This window comes from Ruditapes philippinarum, unplaced genomic scaffold (genome assembly GCF_026571515.1).
Source record: "Ruditapes philippinarum isolate M1 unplaced genomic scaffold, ASM2657151v2 ctg4056_1_1_1_1, whole genome shotgun sequence".
NCBI classification, from domain to species: Eukaryota; Metazoa; Mollusca; class Bivalvia; order Venerida; family Veneridae; genus Ruditapes; species Ruditapes philippinarum.
This window is the reverse complement of record NW_026856693.1, coordinates 32,107-50,183: the sequence shown is the minus strand read 5'-3', so window position 1 is coordinate 50,183 and position 18,077 is coordinate 32,107. Positions and strand designations below refer to the sequence as shown.

The window sequence follows — 18,077 nt, the reverse complement described above, 5'->3', positions numbered from 1 at the left end:
CCTTTGCTTGCTACGCAACTGCAATTGTACAGCGCGCAGTAATATTATTATTTTATAGACGCGTCTTGTTTTGCACGTGATATTTGGCGCTACATTGTGACGTCATGTAAAACAAACCTTTAAACGTCTGTACAGCGTTAATGACTGAATTAAAGATATTGGTGTTCGGATTTATTTTCTTAGTTAGACCATTATCTATCATTCTAGATAGTTTTCAAAACAAAATTCAACAAAAAGTTGTTTGATTTTGGAGTGGTTTTGACTTAGGACAATCTTAAGATACCTTTTAAACACTCCTAGACTTAGGACTGTTTTTGGTCATAAATTTAGGAGTCATAAGTTAGGACCTTTTTTAAGACTTTCTTTGAAACGCAAAATTGTCACAATTTTTAACTTAAGACAAACTTAAGACTTAGGACTCTCCATGAAACGCAGCCCAGGTCAGGGAACTTAAGGCTGGCCTGACTAAACAGACTTTGATGATGATTGCTACTATCCTGATGAAATAAAATAGAATTGCAAAAAACAAAGATACACAGAACAAACAAATTAAAGCAAATTATCTATCATATCAAATAATGTCTCTTGAAATAATAATAATAAAAACAAGCAATTATCATAGTATTGCAAGCAATCCATAAGTCCCCTACCGGTTAGAACCCCATCAACATTCTGAAGGGCCATTGGTCATTCACTAATGTTTCAATTTTTCTCTATTTTAAGTAAATTTGTTGGAAAGTTCTTTAAAAGCGATCACAGGAAACAGTTTTTATGAACAGACAGACAGACGGACTGAGGACACTCTAAAACAAGCAATTATCATAGTATTGCAAGCAATCCATAAATCCCCTACCGGTAAGAGCCCAAGCAAAATTCTGAAGGGCCATTGGCCATTCACTTATGTTCCTATTTTAAGTAAATTTGTTGAAAAAGTTCTTTAAAAGTGATCACAGGAAACAGTTTTTATGTACAGACAGACGGACTGAAGGACACTCTTAAGATATTTTTTAAACATCCCTGTTATCAAAATATAACATTTTTAAAATCCTATCATGATTGAAGAAGTTTGAGTAAAAACACAAATTTCTCAAAAAAAAAATCTAAGTTCAAAACGGGCATAATTCTGTCTATAGACTGTAAATAGTCTTGTTAGAGTATTGAACACTCACAAATGTTGAGTGATAATAAGAAACATTTATATGAAGTTTGAAGTAGATATATTCAGAAAAAGAAGTTAAATAAACAATGTTTTTTCATGAAAATTTTAAGTTCAAGGGAGGTAATTCTGATAAATTTTGTGCTAGAGTTGTAAACCTTGTCACATATGATGTGGTTGATGACAAGCAACTTATATTTAAAGTTTGAAGAAAATACCTTAAGAAATAAAGAACTTATAGTGAAAAAAGACTTAAAAACTAGGATCATAAATCTTGAAATTCAGTCTATTTGTTGCCATAGCAACCAGAATTTTCAACATAGGAAGATAAGAAAAGGATGTGCATAATTTCCATACTGCCATATACCCATATGTCAAGTTTCATAAACATATTTTCAGTACTTTTTGTGTTATCACTGGATCCAGGTTATGTGTAAAATTTGCCATATTTTCAGTCTATTTGTTGCCATAGCAACCAGAATTTTCAACATAGGAAGAAAAGAACAAAGACGTGCATAATCTCCATACTGCCATCTATCCATATATCAAGTTTCATAAAAATATTTTCAGTACTTTTTGCGTTATTGCGGGATCCAGTTGTGTGTAAAATTTGCCATATTTTCAGTCTATTTGTTGCCATAGCAACCAGAATTTTCAACACAGGAAGAAAAGAAAAGGACATGCATAATCTCCTACTGCCATCTATCCATATATCAAGTTTCATTAAAATATTTTCAGTACTTTTTGCTTTATCGCGGGATCCAGTTTTTGTGGACGGACGGACTGACGGACGGACGGACGGAGGGTAAACCTAAAGTCCCCTCCGGTAAACCGGTAGGGGACTAACAAGAGCTGTCACAGGAGACAGCGAAGCTCGACTAATAAAATACTGGACGCAGTAAGGAGGACAAAACTATGAAAGAACAAGGGTGCCATAGTCACAAAATACGCCCGTTTACGAAAAAGCTTTAGATGGAGATGGGGGCATTATGGATAAGTGTTATCTAGCAAGCAAGTTTTTATTTCTTGGCACTGTGTTGTTAAATGAACCTTAAAACAAATCAATAGGGAAGATATGCACAGAATGTGTGACCTTGACCTTGGTCGCAGGGACCTGAAAATTTTATGCACGGCACTCAGCCTCACAATAATGAACATTTGTGCCAAATTATATTGAAATCCCTCTATGCATGTAGAAGTTTTGCTCCAGACAAGTGTTTTTTTCTATGAGCTCTAACTGTGACCTTCACCTTTGACCTAGAGACTTGGTTTATGTGCAGGGCACTACGTCTCATGGTGGTGAAACAATTTCTATAAAAGTAACATTAAAATTCCTCCATGCATGTAGAAAATATGCTCCGGACAACATCTGGATATTTAATCATCTCCAGTGACCTTGACCTTGCAAATATTAACCTAAATTAAATGTGTAACACCTGTAGTCATGATAGTTACCATTTGTGCTACAATCCATCAATAAATGATGACTAAATGGTCCCTATAACCATCTTCAAATTTTTATCTGAACTTTGACCTCTATGTGTAACCTTGACTTTGGTCGCAGGGATCTGAATTTTGCATGCGACACTCAGCCTCACAATGGTGAACATTTGTGCCAAGTTATATTGAAAACCCCCTATGAATGTAGAAGTTTTGCTCCGGACAAGCGTTTTTCAATGAGCTCTAAGTGTGACCTTGACCTTTGACCTGGAGACCTGGATCCATGCATGGAGCAATACATATCATGGTGGTGAACATTTCCATAAAGTATTATAAAAATTCTTCCATACATGTAGGAGATATGCTCCAGACAAAATCTGGATATTTCACCATCTTTAGTGACCTTGACCTTGCATATATTGACCTAAAGTACATGTGTCACATCCGTAGTCATTATAATGACCATTTGTGTTACAATCCCTCAATAAATGATGATTAAATCGTCCCTATACACATCTTCATATTTTTATCTTTTTTTTAAACGGGCGTATAAAAAGTACATGTAATTTAATAACTAAAAAATTCTGATTTAAGATTTTATTCTAGGGAAATACATTTCATTACAATTCTTAATCTTTGAATGAGCTGAACTGATATTTACTTGAAAATTAAAATATAATTAAATTTCTATGAGAAAGTATTTACATTTGATAAGGTAATTACTGTATGATCTTTATGAACAAATACAAAGTCTACAGAACACCATAGTTATCACAGTTAAGAATCTTGACCAATGAATGAAACATGTGTAAATAAATGTTACATTCTTTAGAACATACTCAAGTCCAAGAAAGAGGATTATTTCATGCCCTTTGATTAAATTCTATTTTTTGAGAATTGAAAGTGAAAATAGATCAAGGGGAGTAATTGTGTAAGTCATTTATGAACAAAGTAATAACTTTGTTGTCTCCCTTTGATTAAATTCTATTTACAAAAATCTGGATATTTCATCATCTTTAGTGACCTTGACCTTGTATATATTGACCTAAATTATATGTATCACAGCCATAGTCTTTGATAATGACCATTTGTGTTACAATCCCTCAATAAATGATGACTAAATGGTCCATATACACATCTTCATATTTTTATCTGAACTTTGACCTCTATGTGTGACCTTGACCTTGGCCGCAAGGACCTGAATCTTGCACGCGACACTCCGCCTCACAATGGTGAACATTTGTGCCAAGTTATATTGAAATCCCTCTATACATGTGGAAGTTTTGCTCCGGACAAGCATTTTTCAATGAGCTCTAAGTGTGACCTTGACCTTTGACCTAGAGACCTGGTTCATGTGCGCGACACTGCTCCTCATAGTGGTGAACATTTATATGAAGTTTCATTAAAATCCCTCCATACATGTAGGAGATATGCTCCGGACAAAATTGGACGCCGCCCGCCCGCCCGCCCGCCCGCCAGGGGCGTTCCCATAATACGTCCCGTTTTTTCAAACGTATAAAAATCAATTATGTATAATTATGTATTAAGTTATAGTAAAAAAATAATATTTGTTAACATTAATTCCAAAGATCAAGGGGAATAATTCTAGAAATAGTCATGCTAGAGTTATGGACCTTGTCACACAACATTTGTGTAATAATAAGTAATATATATTTGAAGTTTGAAGTAGATACCTTAAAAAAGAAGTTATTATATTTCTTAAAGAAAATCCTAAGTTCAAAGAGAGATAAATGTGTAAATATTGCTTCAAGAGTTATGAAACATTGTCACAATAAAATGTAATTGATGATAAGGATTAAGTATTTGAAGTTTGAGGTAGATACCTTTAAAAATAAAAAAGTTATAATAAAAATAACATTTTTCTAGTAAAAAAAATCTAAGTTTATTGGGAGATAATTCTTGCAATATTGGTGCTAGAGTTATGGACCTTGTCACATAAGATGGGGATGATGAAAACGTAAATATATTTGAAGTATGAGGTTGATCCCTTAAGAAATAAAGAAGAAACAGTAAGAAATAGTACTTTTTAGGAAAATTCTAAGTTCAAAGGGAGATAAATCTGAAAATATTGGTGCTAGAGTTATGAACCTTGTCACATAAGATGGGGATGATGATAAGGTACATATATTTGAAGTATGAGGTTGATCCCTTAAGAAATAAAGAAGTAACAGTAAAAAAATAGTATTTTTTTAAGAAAAATTCTAAGTTCAAGGGAGATAAATCTGAAAATATTGGTGCTAGAGTTATGAACTTTGTCACATAAGATGTGGTTGATGATAAGGAACATATATTTGAAGTTTGAAGTTGATACCTTAAGAAATGACAAAGTTATAGTGAAAAATATTTTACTGCACCAAAACTTTAATCTAAAATCTGGACGCGGACGCCGACGCCGGGGCGAGTAGGACAGCTCTCCATATACTTCGTATAGTCGAGCTAAAAAGTATTACAATACAAAGTCTTGTAAAATGACACAGTTTATCTAAAAATTATATTAACACCCTAACCTTCCTACTTTAAACAGAACGGTACAGTATCATAGGTTATCTGCCCAGGAAGAATAATATGATTGTGTGACCTGCTTAAACACTATAATTATGCCTAATTGTTTGTATCTTAATATCTGTGCAAGAGACAAATATCTATACATTCTTATGTCAGCCAATGGAACTGGTATGAGACAAGACTGTTTCCAAAATCACAGCACATGTAGGAATGGGGGATGATTTTCAATTGTACAAAAATTAAATGGGTACAAACAAAGTTTGATTTTTCTCACTACTAATGTAATTTAATTGCTTCTTGGAAAGCACTCTGTAGTAAAAAGATCAGTGCATATAATTTTATTGTTATTGTACAGGTTTTATACAGACTCTGAGACATTCAAGGCCTTCTTCACACAATTTTGAAGAAAGGAACTCAAATTTAAGCACTTATCAATAGTTGAATACTGTACAAACCCTGGTGTATGTAAACCAATCTCAACTATGTTAAAATTGAGGCAATCAATGTTCTTCTGTGTTAATGCACATGTTATGGAATATATATTATGAGCAAGTTTTCTGCAATTTTCGGTCAGTAACATCATTTCTATATCTGTCAAACAATCGAGTGTCATTATGGCGATTTATATAATTGTCTCACCAATCTCTCTTTAAAGCATTTGAAAACAACCACGCAAAGAGAGCTCATTCATCAAAGTCATGTGACAACTCTTCAGCTATACAGGTGAAAGAATTCTCCCTTGTAATATCTAAGCCCTAAGATGTAACATAGGTAGGGCCACCCACATACAGATATCTAGATGAAACTGCTAGTTTATGGTAAAAAATTCTATACTCTCTAGCATGATTCACATCAGCTCAGATGATGGGCAAGTTATCAGCCAGGAACCTCAACCATGCTGCTTTGGGGGTACCATTAATATTTCAAATAAAACTTCCATACACATATTTCAATTTTGATTGATGTTACTTACGGCGTAGAATCTTTTATTGTTTTAATTCCCAATTGGAAGTCATTCTTCATCTCTTGTAGGGGTGTGATACCCAGCTTTCTCTTTAGCTCCGCAGAGTAGCGAATTTTGGAACCTAAAACTTGCCTCAACGTGGCTATCTCGCCTTCAACCTGTATGAATAGTGACATAAATGGTAATGTTAGTTCATGCCACTGTCATAACTTCTTCATATAGTTATGTTGGTACTACATTTAAGTAACCCAAAAATATTTTTGTTTTCTTACCAGTTATAAAAACAACATTCTCATTTATTTTCATTTTTTTTCCTTTTTTTTTCAACGCCGATTTTCTTCTTAAAATACTGAAATAAACTTTTAAATACCAAGTCCTTTCTGCTTAAAATACCTGCAAATTAAGATCAATTTTCATATCATAATTCATATGTATCAGTTTAATTTTTCATTTGATAATTATTTTCTGTTTATTTTAAAGATTTCAAATTTAGGCACATTTTTTCCATATACATATACTGTACCACCAACATATCTGGTATAAAAGTCTTAAAATGGTTGAAAATGGTTATGAAACTACTTTCAAATTAAAGTTTTACAAAGAGGGGAAACAAAATTTCAACAAGTGACTACTTGTGCATACTTGAGATGGGGGAATGCTACTTTTACAGAAGTGGTCACAAGTCCAGACCCAATTTACATGTAATTATTTCTAAGTGATGATTTCAAATTTTACTTTAAAGTTCATAAATGATATTTGACCTTCTCAAGTTCATCCTGTAATTCTTTCTTTTGTTCATCAGACATGGGTATTGGCTGAGCCGGTTCTCCATGGTCTCCATGTACTTCCTGGCCACCCTCAAAGTTAGGTGAGCTTAAGTCCGGGTACAAATCTGGAAGATAAATAAACATTTATATAAATCTTCTACTGCCAAGTAAATACATTAACCAAATGATATTAACCTGTACAAAAAGTAAACCTATCATACCATATACATGTAGTGGGGAAAAACTGTTTATTATAAATGGGAAATGATCATAAATAGGGAAAAGATTTCATAAATTAGGGGAAAAGATGTAATATTGGTGGAAAAGTAGCCTAATCTACAAGAAATGATATCATACATGGTGAAAGATTTAATGCATCAACAAACATATCAATATGATTCACTACCAGATGATAAGTACATAATACTGAATGTAATAAAAAGAAGGTGGGGGGGGGGGTTTAATGATACATACTTCATGTAATAAGGTGTGAATGCTGTCAAGTTTGAATGTTAACCTATAAGTTAATTAATTTGTGTAAAGGACTGCAGTGATTTTTTTTTACTTTTTTCGCAACAACCATTGTGAATTTTTAGCGCGATAATCTGTCAAATTGTGAAAAAATAAACAAGAATAAATCATCACCTGTAGGCACTTTATTCATCCATTTTATTAATTATATTCATAGTTTCAGCTTTCTTCTTTTTATTCCCTTAAATATATCAATCAAATTCTCAAGATTGTCATTTGTCAGTACATTATTTATTTGGAACTGAAAAGCAATCCTGCCAATTGTGAATTTTTTACAAATTTTTGTGAATTTTTTATGTGTTTTTGGCATTGTGAAGAGGCCTTATTTCGGGGTCAAAATCAACCAAAAAAAATTACTGGACTGTCCTGATTTGAATTAAGTAAGTTAGACCAGTCCATTTAAACTTGTTTAAAGGATTCATTATCAAATTACTAAAATATTATCAATAGCCATCACAGTAGTTTCCAGTCAGATTTAAGCAAATGGTAGTTTGTACAGAATCTATACTGGTTATTTATGTACACAAAATATCATTAATGCCAGCTCTGTGAATGTGACCACTAGTTCAGTACCAATTAATTTTTGAGACATTGTTACACATGTACCGCAAAAAAATTTATTAAGTGAACATGCAATTTTAAATTTACACAAAAAATATCACAAATACAACACTTTGAGCCATTACCCTTTGGAATGAAAGTACTAAAAATTGAATAGGTGATTTTCAGTATTTCAGAATAAAAATATTAAATTACAGCAATTATATAGAGTATGGTTATATTGTACAGCTGATCAATAAATTATGATCTACGAGTAATGACATTAAACAAGTAATCACAAGTGATGGCATCAGCCTGTTAAAACTCAAAAAAAAAAGATTTCGAAATTGCTTCAATAACACACCTGCTTCAGGCAGACTGGTATCTGGAAAGAGTTCATCATCAATAAACCCTTCATTACCAGAATGGTTCCCTATGTCATCTTCAGACAGGGAATCAGACCGAGATATATCCAAATATCTACGAAAGTTTCCAGGTGAACTAATCTTAGGTGTGTAAAACAGGTCCTCATCCGATTCTGTGAGGGAGCTCATTCTTACAACACAAATCAACTGAAATTCCTATGCTGTGCATTAACACACTTCTAGTATAAATAACTATATATAATTTAAAACCTTTTAAAACAAATTTAGAAAATTCTATGGGTAAAACTGTATGAATAGACCCATTCCTTCGCAGATAAAACTTTAAAAGCACAATGTACGTTAAAACCTATATGTATTCATCATACTTTTCAATTCATTAAAACATTTCCATTTTATTTTATTTTCTTAACGTAAATTCTTAATGTTCCAAAAATGAAACTTGCAAAATTGGTCACACATACGATGTTAAATTAATTCCAATTACATGTCATTTTAAACATGCATATTTTATCTACAGAATAACTTTTCCTACACCGATTTCGAACAAACTGTCCTCAAATACCACACATCATTTATCTATGTCCAATGATCGACCTTACTAACACAGTAGTCACTGTAAAATATTGTTAATTATGTGTACATGTATGTAATGTAACTAATATTATATTATCACAGTAAATATTGCACTGTGTACAATGCAAACACAGTGATGTAATGTCTTCCGTCACTGATATATAGATAAACTGTCACATAACAATTTTGATTTACCTGTACCTGTACACGTGAATAGGTGACTTTTCAATGCTGGGATAAATACAAGATTTTTATAAAGGTTTTAAAATTTTATAAAAGGGAGGTCATGTGTTTTGATATAAAATTGAAAAGTTCTTCCCTGGACTAATGAATATTGAACTTCCTTGTGCACACCTTAATTATAATAAGTAATAATGATAACCTCTGACACATCCACTAGTGAATCAATAATTGATGTTTTGCTCTACAGACTTAAGACAAGTATGTCAAGTTTCTAGTAAATTTTGTAAACCAGAGTTTGCCAGCTCAAATATATTAAACTGTTACAATTAAAATTATTTACCAGGTCCAAATTATAATCTAAGAATTTTAACGAAGGAAAAGCCTATTATTATAATGAGTGACCATGACTTCAGAAACATACATGTACAATCATTATATGTGGCAGAAAGATACTACAAAGGCAAATCTATGATAACCTATACAAAATTTGTGTAAAGCAGCATGCCTTCAGGTTCATGCTAATTTTCATGAAAATTTTAAAGCAAAATATTGTGAAGTAAGCAAAGAAAGTTATTTACAAATTGCAGGCAGCACTTACAATCCACATAAATCACCGAAAAGAGATCAAAATATGCAAAATTATAGCTCTGTGTTTTAGTCACACAGTAGAAATATGTTGATAGATATATTGCAAATCACAAAATAATATTTAAGATTACTTGAATCTTGAATATTTTTACTTTTCTTAAAATCCCAGTACATTATCTTTATTTTGATTTGTTTTTTCAATATTAATTTTTGGTCATCTGGACACATGAGGCTTTCAAGACAATATAAAAAATCTTTTATTTGAGTTTATTTGACAAACTACTGTTACTGTCCAGCCTGTATATAGTCTGCCCAGTCTAAATATTCAAGCAGTCTGACCAGACTCTTCAATATTACTATTATCTTCATAATAATATCATTGTGATTCAAATTTATCAAAAAACTCCCTAAATTCAACGATGGTCAGGTCCAATGACAAAGCTGAACTTGTCCAATCAGCAGGATAAGGGTTAACCTTAAAATAGCAAAATCATTCAACCATGTGATTTCTTTTTGATTGCCTATCTCATTTAATCTTACATTATAAATGTATTTGTCAATGACCTTTCCACAAAGGTCACATAAGATTACAGAATAGTTTTATTCAAGGCCATTCATTAGAGTTGGGTACCGCCAGAAAGAAAATACCAGGGTATACCATGGTTTTTTCCTAAAAACCACGGTATAAACCGCGGTATACCACGAATTTCATTGTATGCTATAGGTTAATTTTTATCCCTAAAATAAGTATCAAGGTAGGCTGGTATAGAATTTCAAATATTAAATTTAAGCAGATCTATAAAATACAGATTAATCAAAGCACCATTTAACTTTTTTCAATCAGGTACTTTCGCATGTTGACAATCATAAATTAATTGGGTCATGGATCAGTTCTTGTTTTTTTTTATTACATATTGGTCTCTTTCAACATTTAACAACTGTTATATAAATTGCATATAGTTAAAATGGAAAAATAAAATGTTTTTATTGCTTATTGATTAATGAAATAATAGGTCAAATGCACGTTAGCCGATGACAAATATTTATTTATCGGTTAATTTTATAACAGAGTCCCAGCTGCTATTGTAATTTTTTTATTGCAAGGGCTAAGTATTCAATTAATCTGTGTCAAAAACCAAAACTAACATGTACCCCAAAAGCAAATTAAAATTATCACATAGAAAACAGCTGACCATGTTACTGCTTAATTAATATTCATTAGTTGAACGAACATTACTCTATGCCGTTATATAATTAGTTAATTGCCATTCGCATGCACTAAGTGTGTGACGTAAGGAAAACCCCTAGCCTGATTGGTCGCTATTTATATAAATACTTAAAATAGTAACACCCTAATTTTATGCAAGGAATGCCCTCATGAATTATCAATCTTTACGATTAGTTTTCGTATCAAATAAGCGTTATTTAGACAAGTAAATGTAAGTCGACAATTCTTCTTCTTCAACTGAAATCATGCAAGTCGACAATTCTGGCTTTCATGCGGTTTTCGATAAAGCATTCAATTTTCGCTAAGAAATATCGAAGAATGATAATAGTCGGCGAAAGTTGTTTGCAAAAAGATTAACTCAAAGAAACATTAACGTATACAACAGAAAAAGTTTTTTAATTTAGTACATTTTACGGATCTGTAATTGCTTTAAATTAGAGCTAAAAGTACCGGTTTTCCTGGTCTGTACCGCGGTACGTACCGCAGATGTCTCGGACCGTGGTTTACCGGTATACCGGTTAAACCGCGCACCTCTACCATTCATAACAATATCATACTAGATCTAAATGTTTAATTAAGTTGCAGCCAGTCACAAACTGCTAATATTTGTATATAACTTTTTTTCATTTTTAATCTGTCAAAATATTTCCATTTCAGTCTAGTCAATAGCTTTTCAAGTTTTGTTATTTCTTTTATTTCATACACTAAATACTTGCTTATTGTGTAGGCCATATTCGGCACTATGGGGCTTGAGCAAGAAATTGCTGACAGGCAAGTAAATGTCAATCATTTAAATTTGTTTGCATGTATATAAATACATTTTGTTTAGCACATGGTATTCAAATATACCAAATATCTCATTTCCATAAATCTTTTCCACATTCATGACCCCTATAATAGTATTTTACAACTTTATTTTACCTTAGCATTTTCATTTTTCACTTTCTGCTAGTTTCTAGGAAAAAACATATATATATACCATGGCCTCAACCACCTGTCTTTGCGGTAATAGACTTACTGGGGAATTAAGAATATTTGGGTTTTTCCAGCTAATCCGGGGGTACAAACAAACTTTTACAGTTACAGCTTCGATAAAGTCTAATAAGTTTTATTGTGACAGATAGTGCACCGTGAAGTTATAACAGTAAAAGTTTGTTTGACTGGGGATTAACATGTAAAAACCTACATTTGCCGAGTTCCGAATAACATCTATTTATCATTAACCAGCTTGAACCAAAGACATTAGTCTACTATCCTACTGGTAGGAAGAACACATTAAGCTTTATTCATCTTGACATCCACATTATTGATAATGGACAGTCCCAAAACTGAAAGCTGGACAAGTCCATTCAATTATTTCAACATGTTATGAGATAAAACTAACCAGTCTATAAACACTATTGATCTGCTCACAAAAAAGATCAAATTTACTATATCTTACTGCAACAGTTATTGGGTTACATTGAGGACAGTCAACATGTGTTTACAAAAAGGTCAAGGTCAAAATAATCAGGAAAGAAAAAAAACAAACTAATAATATTTCATTTACACATAAACATATTTTGTCTTATTATCATTGAACGGTTTGAACCCTGCAAATACCATTAATAGTACTGGTCGGGGACCATCAAGGAACATTTTTTCGTACAGATTTCATAATTTTTAACCTAGAGATAAAATTTTTTAACACATTTCAGCTAAGTACTTCTCCTAACTAACAAACTAGTTTGTTTATTTCTGAATGTATTGACACTTATATCTGAGGCTTGACAAGGAAGGTATCAAAATCACCTAAAGTGTCTACACTACAGTACCATGTGTCCGGACAGATATGTACATGATGTGATTTAATTCAGATAAAAGCTTGGGTGTTTTGATTTTTAACATAATATACAATATTTCAGCAACAAATGCTGAAGTTTTGGATAATCTATTGTTTACTCTGCAAATGATTATAGCTGGTATATGAGGTCAGGCATTGCTTTATTGACCCCCAAATTTCAACGTCAACATTCTTGAAATATAGACATTAAAATATTACCATTTATGGAGGTTGAAATAAAATTATTTACTTAATTTGAGAAGAAACATGCGTTTATTGTTGATAAAAAGTGACTGACAACCACTGAACAAAGAAAATACTAAATTAAACATTTCAAGGGCCGTCCGGCTTTGGTGGTCCCCAACCAGTACTCTTTAATCTTTCTTGTGTTATATATCTTAAATTAACTTGTCTTTCATAACAATTCATTATTTTTAGGTAGAATTTCCCTCTGTATATATTAATTGAATAGAAAACAGTGTAGATTAAGGCAGCACTCGTCACATGGCTTGTAACCGCTTAAATATTAATTCTAGCTTAGATAATCATAATTGTTCCAGGATTTTTTATTCAAAACGACTTAAAATTAATTTTTAGTTCCAAACTAAAAATTATTAAAAAATAACAGTTCCAAATATAAGACAGGAAAAATGCACGAAATATGGGAGAAAAGCATAAATTGTGTTTAAAATGTAACCATTAAGTAAAAATATATTTTAACCAGTTTTCCTACATTTATGCAATATTCTATTAAATTTTTTACAGTGTTTCAAATGATAGAAATATTGCATTCAGTGTTTTTTTTCCTACCCTAAAACGGTACTGTTCCCAATACAAAATAGACATTAAAATTCCCAATTTCCAATGTTTAAATTCCCAAAATGGTTTTCAAAATTTCCACAAGGCCAAGTGATTTCTCTGAAATCATTTAAATCGAACATATTCATTTAAATCACCACACAATAGTTCTACGCTGTTAGCTATCTTTATTCATGATGACTAATTTTATTTGTAGCTGAAAAAATGCATAAAAAAAAATTCCCAATTCAAGTCAAAATAACGCATTTTTTCCCAATCAGTCTGGTACCGGCACCATTCCCAAAGTAGAGAAAAAAACACCGGCATTGTCCCATTCTAAGACAATTAAAATCCAGAGAATTTTATATACTAACAGCAGTGTTCAATCTAGAACAAATTCCCAGGGGGCCCTTTGGGCCCACAAACTTTTCAAAAGGGGGTCATTTGAGAAAAATGGGGGACCACACTTAAAAGAACATCAAATTCAAATAAGGTATTGTATCTTTTAAGTTACTTGTTCACGTACCATAATATAGAGCAAAACAGTTGCAAAATTCCAAAACAATCAACTAACTAAAAAAAATGACATCATTTTGACCATTTTTGAAAGTTCTGTTAGCGTTGATACAGGCTCAATTTTAAGAACTGATTGGTAAGGAAACGATGACATAATGTTCAAAAAAACATATGAATCTTATTTTAATGTTACCAGGGATATTTGATAATAATGCTAAGTTATTTTAATCAGCGCCCGATATATAAAAGAAAATCATATTTCCCAATTAGCTTTGTTGATGAAGAATATAAACTTACAACAGTCGCTAAAAACATTTACCCTTCTCAATATATCCAAGCGAAAAACAAAGTGTCAACAGGTGCTAAGACAATGTATATTGACATACCGGTACCTTTGATCTTTTGTCAGGGCAGCAGTTTTTACGTCACGCTTAAGATGTCTGATATGCACAATGTTTTAGCACCGACCAGCCAAAGAGTTTAAGACCAATCAAAGTTTATTTACTCAATTGTCAGACACTCCCTAAGCCAATTGTGTTTGATTAGCTCCATCTTCAAGACTTTTTTAATTGGATGAAGGCGTGTTCGTAATATGACGATTTGTTTTGTTTATAAAAACTGCGACTCAAAAGTAAGTAATAGTTACGGTACAAAGAACAAGTCTACATAGTATTTACAGACCCCGGCGATCAAAGTTTAAAAAAGGTTACCGAGTGCGGAAACTATCTTACCAACATGCTCTTGTTTTTCTATACAAACTTCAGTTTTTAATTTAGTATTTATCAATATTATTTACAAGAAACTTTTTTTATGTACTTAATCAGGTTTAAGAAAACATTCTAATGTCATTTAGGGCATTTTCTATGAGTGCGCCCATCGGGCCCACAGTTGAATTTGTTTTGCGCCGACGGTCTTTTCAGGGGGTCAATGTCGCAATGGCGCGCTCTAGATTGAACACTGCTAACAGGGATTTTTTCCAGGATTTGGGGAATACGACCCATACCCATGGAATTGGGAATTTCAGCGGTGTTTTGTTAAAAATTGGGAAAAATGCATGACTGAAATTTTACAGTGATTAAAATGGATGCAAACAATTACTATGATGGCATCTTCAATCATTTAAACACTATTACAGTGAAGAAGCCTTATTTGCAAAGATTTTAGATTTTTATTTTGTAATTGGGAATTTTTCCTGTGGATTGGGAAAATAATATACTATTTTCAATTGGGAATATGACCCAATAACAGCTATAAAATAAGCCAAAAAAAAAAAATCCCTGTACTATGTATAAACAGTTTACATGTCCTAGCACGAGCCAACTGGTGCTTTCAGCAAACAAGAGGGCCATGATGGCCCTGAGGTCGCTCACCTGTATATCAGACTTCCCGAAAGTTGAAAAAAACTGTCAGACATTCGGTCTGACAAACCATGAAAATCTGTCGGACCGAAACGAAATCTGTCGGACCAAATAAAATTGATCAAAATCAAAGAATGACTTGTGTTTGTATTTCTAAGACACTTTTTGTTTTTATTTTTTTCGCCGTAAAAATCGGCACATTCCTTACAGCGCATTATCATCTCCTCCCTATCATACACAAACGATTCACTATCTTGCTTCTATTATTCATTAAATTTGTCTCAGGTCTATTCTTTTTATCCTTTTACTGCTGTTTTGCCTGTTCCTCTGACGTAGTTTTTTTATTTTTCCGAGGTTTGGCACCTTTAGCGACGCCATTTTGTATACATGCGGCTTGGATAAAAGCCGGACAGTCGGACCGATCCGGAATAAAAACTCGTCGGACCTGATCAAAATTTATCGGACATGTCCGTCGGACCGACGTATTTCGGGAAGTCTGGTATATAGGCCCCCCCACCCCCCCCCCCCCCAACGTTGCATGGCTAATTTAACCCAAGGGCTTTTATTTGCACAAACTTGGTAGACCCCCATAAGAAGATGTTTCATGCTAAACATCTAAGCTCTAGCTAATTGTGCTTTTAAAAAGAAGATTTTTTTTAAGTTTTTACTATACACATATAGTTAAAAACAATGACACCCCTGGGGCCGGGCCAGGGCTTTTATTTGAACAAACTTTGTAGACACTTACTAGAAGATGTTTCATGCTTAATATCTTAACTCTAGCTATTTGGGTTTTTCAAAGAAGATTTTAAGTTTTTGCTATACACATGATAAAGAAAATCAATGTCCCCCGGGGCGGGGCCAATTTTGACCCCAGGTCTTTTATTTGAACAAACTTTGTAGACACTCACTGAAAGATGTTTCATGCTTAATATCTTAACTCTAGCTATTTGGGTTTTTTTTCAAAGAAGATTTTTTAAGTTTTTGCTATACACATATAAGGAAAATCAATGACCCCCGGGGCGGTGCCAATTTTGACCCCAGGGCTTTTATTTGAACAAACTTGGTAGACACCTATTAGAACATGTTTGATGCTAAATATCTTAGCCATAGCTCTTTGAGTTCTTTAAAAGAAGATTTTTTAAGTTTTTACTATATGCATATAGGGAAAATCAATGACCCCCCAGGGCGGGGCCAATTTTGACCCGAGGACTTTTATTTGAACAAACTTGGTAGACACTTATTAGAACATGTTTCATGCTAAATATCTTAGCTCTAACTCTTTTGGTTCTTTAAAAGAAGATTTTTTAAGTTTTTACTATATGCATATAGGGAAAATCAATGACCCCCTGGGGCGGGGCCAATTTTGACCCCAGGGCTTTTATTTGAACAAACTTGGTAGACACCTATTAGAACATGTTTGATGCTCAATATCTTAGCCTTAGCTCTTTGAGTTCTTTTAAAGAAGATTTTTTAAGTTTTTACTATATGCATATAGGGAAAATCAATGACCCCCCGGGGCGGGCCCAATTTTGACCCCAGGGCTTTTATTTGAACAAACTTGGTAGACACCTATTAGAACATGTTTGATGCTAAATATCTTAGCCATAGCTCTTTGAGTTCTTTAAAAGAAGATTTTTTAAGTTTTTACTATATGCATATAGGGAAAATCAATGACCCCCCGGGGCGGGGCCAATTTTGACCCCAGGACTTTTATTTGAACAAACTTGGTAGACACTTATTAGAACATGTTTCATGCTAAATATCTTAGCTCTAACTCTTTTGGTTCTTTAAAAGAAGATTTTTTTAAGTTTTTACTATGTGCATATAGGGAAAATCAATGACCCCCTGGGGCGGGCCAATTTTGACCCCAGGGCTTTTATTTGAACAAACTTGGTAGACACCTATAAGAACATGTTTGATGCTCAATATCTTAGCCATAGCTCTTTGAGTTCTTTAAAAGAAGATTTTTTAAGTTTTTACTATATGCATATAGGGAAAATCAATGACCCCCCGGGGCGGGGCCAATTTTGACCCCAGGACTTTTATTTGAACAAACTTGGTAGACACCCATTAGAACATATTTCATGCTAAATATCTTAGCTCTAGCTCTTTTGGTTCTTTAAAAGAAGATTTTTTAAGTTTTTACTATATGCATATAGGGAAAATCAATGACCCCACGGGGCGGGCCAATTTAGACCCCAGGGCTTTTATTTGAACAAACTTGGTAGACACTCACTAGAAGATGTTTCATGCCAAATATCTAAGCTCTAGCTCTTATGGTTTTTTTAAAAGAAGATATTTAAAGTTTTTTCTTTCGGTTGCCATGGCAACCAGAGTTCTGCATGGAATTAAATTCTTTGAACAATTTTTAAAGGTGACCACCAAAGGAACATTCCTGTGAAGTTTGGATGAAATTGGCTTAGTGGTTTATGAGGAGATGTCATTTAAAGTAAAAGTTTACGGACGGACGGACGACGGACGGACGCCGGACGAAAAGTGATCACAAAAGCTCACCCTGTCACTTTGTGACAGGTGAGCTAAAAACAAATAGATTTACTATCTGGGTCGAAAATTTCCTAAATAATAACATCCGGCTATAGTGTAATAGACCTCAAAGAGTGATAAAGTCTTTGTGAAATATCTGAAAAAAGAGTTTGAGTAAATTTACATTTTCAGGGCTTCCATTAAGTTTCAAAAT

At 33.1% G+C, this 18,077-nt stretch overlaps 1 protein-coding gene across 4 annotated transcripts in view; it reads right to left on the bottom strand.

The window, feature by feature from the left end:
• LOC132747383 (tumor protein D54-like) overlaps positions 1-18,077 on the bottom strand; it is a 47,941-nt gene that overhangs the window by 18,119 nt on the left and 11,745 nt on the right. The window contains exons 1-3 of one of the 4 annotated variants that reach the window (XM_060736746.1): positions 8,289-9,008; positions 6,848-6,978; positions 6,096-6,244 (exon numbers count right to left, since the gene is read on the bottom strand). In XM_060736746.1, coding sequence (XP_060592729.1) covers positions 6,096-6,244; positions 6,848-6,978; positions 8,289-8,478 — 470 coding nt within the window. In that variant the 5' untranslated portion in view covers positions 8,479-9,008. Of the gene's footprint in view, positions 1-6,095; positions 6,245-6,847; positions 6,979-8,288; positions 9,009-18,077 lie in introns of those variants that run through there. The other 3 variants (XM_060736749.1, XM_060736748.1, XM_060736750.1) reach the window with 3 other exon arrangements.